Source organism: Centruroides vittatus, unplaced genomic scaffold (genome assembly GCF_030686945.1).
Source record: "Centruroides vittatus isolate TY-2023 unplaced genomic scaffold, ASM3068694v2 contig_976, whole genome shotgun sequence".
In the NCBI taxonomy this organism is placed as follows: Eukaryota; Metazoa; Arthropoda; class Arachnida; order Scorpiones; family Buthidae; genus Centruroides; species Centruroides vittatus.
In genome coordinates, this window is record NW_027122649.1 from 1,486,300 (window position 1) to 1,490,115 (window position 3,816).

At 30.6% G+C, this 3,816-nt stretch overlaps 1 protein-coding gene across 1 annotated transcript; it reads left to right on the forward strand.

Moving 5' to 3' along the window:
- The first annotated feature begins 628 nt into the window (after window positions 1–628).
- On the forward strand, window positions 629–2,296 carry LOC136985761 (reticulon-1-A-like). Its single transcript, XM_067283109.1, has 2 exons — window positions 629–759; window positions 855–2,296. Exon 2 carries the CDS (start codon window positions 1,002–1,004, stop codon window positions 1,692–1,694), a length of 693 nt encoding a protein of 230 aa, XP_067139210.1. The 5' UTR covers window positions 629–759; window positions 855–1,001; the 3' UTR covers window positions 1,695–2,296.
- Window positions 2,297–3,816: the final 1,520 nt, after the last annotated feature.

The following is a 3,816-nucleotide window of genomic DNA, read 5'->3' on the forward strand; positions in this document are numbered from 1 at the left end:
GGAATTTATATTTGCTAACACGATATTTAGCAGAATGCACTTTAGCCATTTTACCTTGATTCGATTCTAGTCGATCAACTAGTTCTGCCGCTTATTTAAATAAATTTCTTGTTTGAGCAACAAGAAGGTCAACATTTTCACAATTGACGTGCGCTTAAATGCATATCTATTAAGTATTTCGTGGTAAATAACCTATGGATACGTGTACAACTATTTATATTTATCATATTGTGGTTTAGCACGTAGTATTTTGGAAAAAGCGTTGCATCATAAGAAAATCCAATGATTCACATCGGTTTTGGAAACCAACGCAGAAGATTAAACAAAAAAATCAGCGATGTAATCGATAATAAAACGAAAATTATTACCATAAGTATATTTTTACGCATTTTCGAATACTTAACAATTATCTAATTTATTTATTTTTGTTTTAAATTTGAATACATATTTGAAATTTGAATTGTGACGTCACAAACCTGAAATTTACTTATGTAAATTATAATTTGTTACAGTATATTTTAACTGAGTTAACGGAAGTCGATATTTTTTAAAATGAGAAATTAATTAAGTTTTTCGAAAGTTATTCCTTTTAAATTATTCGTTATGAATAATTTTCGAACGTTATTTGCGTATAATTTCAGTTGGACGAGCCACACCCCGAGCTAAAACGCATGCGCTTTCGCCTTCCGGTCTCAATATAGAACGTGTAAGCTTCCGATATCAAAATAGTTCGCTCGGCGGTTGGATCGTAATCCAAAAGTTGGTTATAAATTTCGAATATATACGATCGAATTTGATTATTCGTTAGATTTAAAGTAGTGTGGATATATATTTCGGTCGCTTTTTATTTACAGCAGGAAATCGTATCGTTCGAAATCGTCGCCGGACTACTTTCGGTTGGGTTTCGCAAAGGATTTCGGGAAAGAAAGTGCCCATCTTCAGTTACTCTGCAGACGTTGGAGAGGATTAACTGGAAGAAGAACGAATACACGAAAAACAATATGGATACCGAAGAAGTAACGACGACAAGCACAGAAGTGGCAGAAAAGCCGGAACCAGTTAAAGCAAACGAAGTATGTAAGAGTTGTTGCCCTATGGCTTGGTTTAAAGCTGAACACATGCATCCTTCAGTGCGCGATATGATTTATTGGAGAGATATCCGCAAGTCTGGAGTTGTTTTCGGCGTTGGATTGATGTTATTGCTCTCCTTCACCTATTGTTCTGTTATAAGTGTGGTAGCATACACTGCTTTAATGGTTCTTGGTGTCACTACCGGCTTTAGAATCTACAAAAATGTCCTGCAGGCAGTTCAGAAATCTGGTAATGGTCATCCCTTCAAAGAATATTTGGATATGGATATCACGCTTCCATCTAATCGGGTCCACGAGTACGTAGATGCTGTCATGGTACATTTTAATGCAAGTTTGCAAAGATTGCGTAGTCTATTCCTGGTAGAAGATCTGATAGATTCGTTGAAGTTGGGAATGTTGCTGTGGTGCATGACCTACATCGGTGCGTGGTTCAATGGAATGACCCTTGTTGTCTTGGCTTACGTTGCATTCTTTTCCTTACCTAAAGTGTACGAAACCTACAAGGTCCAAATTGACAAAAATATTGATATGGTGTGTGTCAGAGTGAAGGATATCATGGCAACTGTGAAAGCAAAAATCCCACAGGGAAAGAAAGAACAGTGAAATGTCTGTGTGCTCATTCTGCTTCGAAATTTGCTCTCCCAAATCCTAAATCCCCTATTCTACTCGTATTAAGGTTTCCACAGGTTGTTTCGGTAGTTAATAGATACGTGTCACGAGTCCGGTTGTGTTACAGAACAATGTTCTCTTTTTTGTTTCCTGTCCTGTTACCGTAGGTCAAGTATCAAATATAAAAATTGGTTAATCAAGTTGTTGGGGATGTAATGTATTTTGCCAGAAAAATTCATCTGGATTGTTCAAAGCTGTTTACTGTTCCTTCTATCCTGTGGATCTGAATGTTTAGATGTCTTTCCAAATTGTACTGTAGAAAAATTGTCGCCACACTGTCTCGCTACTATTTTACTGTTTCCAGCTTGCATCGATTTTTGAAAACAATTGAGATTAAGACCACAATATAGTTGACATTTTCTTTCTGTAGAACACAAAAGTGTAAAATTTGCACAACTGTTAAAAAGGAAAAGCTTAATAATTTACTCATGTTATGTGTTTGTAGAAATTCATTGAATTCATCTAGATTACATTGATTATATAATTGTTATTGAATTTCTGAAAATAAAATACAAAAAATTTAAAAATTCTAATAAGTTTTTTGAATTTTTCATTTTTTAAAAAAAATTACAATACTCCTACAGCATTTTTTTTTTAAACACAATTTTTAGGTAAAACCATTATTTTAAATATTTTAACTTCAATTTGTGCAAATATTACACAGTAACTTTATGCAATTTGTCCATGCAGTTTAGTTTACATGGAGGAAAATATGTTTCAGAATTGTGCTTTAACTGAATATGGTATTTAATACAGCTATGTTCAGAGCCAAATTTCTTATTTTAGAACTAAAAGAGAATAGTTCTTTAGTGTTTTTTTTATTAATATTTTTACAATGTATGAAAATAACTCAATTTTTTAGCCTCAGAAATAGTTGGTGAATTACTAATTAAATTCTATTGTATTTTGGCTGTTATTGGAACAAAGCCAAAAAATGTAATTATTACAGTTCTGAAATATATATTTAAATTTAATACTGTCTTATATTTGCAATTATCAAAGTTTTTTAATTAAAAATTTTTCTACCAATACTGAACTTTTCTTAAATGTTAAGAATTAACCAAAAGAGCAGCTAAAATTTTTCATGTTTTGTTGCTTAATTTTTATACATCTGATATCCAATTTTTTTTTATGTATAAGATTTTGTTGTATTGGATATGTTGCTTGAATAAGATATGAATGCTAAATTCTTTTTGGTGAATGGATTTATTAAAATGTCTCTTGTTGGAAACAAATATTTTAGATATTGTGCCATTTGTTACGATATTAATCTAATTAAAAATGTAATTTCTTTTTACGTGATTTTACAGCTATTTAACTTTGAATGAAAATACAATCCAGGACTTCATTTTTTTTTAATCTCAATGTAACTGGCACATACAAAAAGGTAATCTTGTTTATTTTTTGTTTTTTTATTAAACATGGATCATTTCCAAAATAGCTTACCTAGTTATACAGTTAAAACTATACCAATAGTAATTTGAATCTTAAATGTTTTGTAGATTTATATTATCACTGAATAAGTATTTTTATGACAGATTTAACTTAAAATTTATTTAGACAATATTTTCAGGAAAATATTTAAATCTACAAACATTACCACTATAAATAATAACAAGGAAAGTTTTTATAAGTTTATTTGATAAATTAATATATTCTCATTAAATTGAGTAATTCTTGTTTATGATATAATACAATGCCACTTCACGCCAACGTTTATTATGTGATTATAACACGTGTAGTGGCGTTACAGCTCCCGTAACGCCACAACACGTAAGTGTTATAATCATGTATTCTTGTTTTGTAACATATTTAAAAAATGCATCGACCAAGTAGTCAAAACTTTTAGTATGACGACGATATCCATAATTCGATAAATATTGATAAAATCAAGAGGGGGAGGAAAAACTAAGTATAAAAATAGCAATTCAAAATTTTTCAGATGGCTCAAACTATGAATCAGAATATAAAAATTCATATTATTGTATTTATGCATCTGTTTATCAAGAAGACAAAAATGAATTTTTAATGCTAAAAATTTTCTTATAACTAAATA

Excerpts from the sequence above, each read along its gene's own strand:
- LOC136985761 (XM_067283109.1), top strand. The coding sequence starts at position 1,002 with ATGGATACCGAAGAAGTAACGACGACAAGCACAGAAGTGGCAGAAAAG.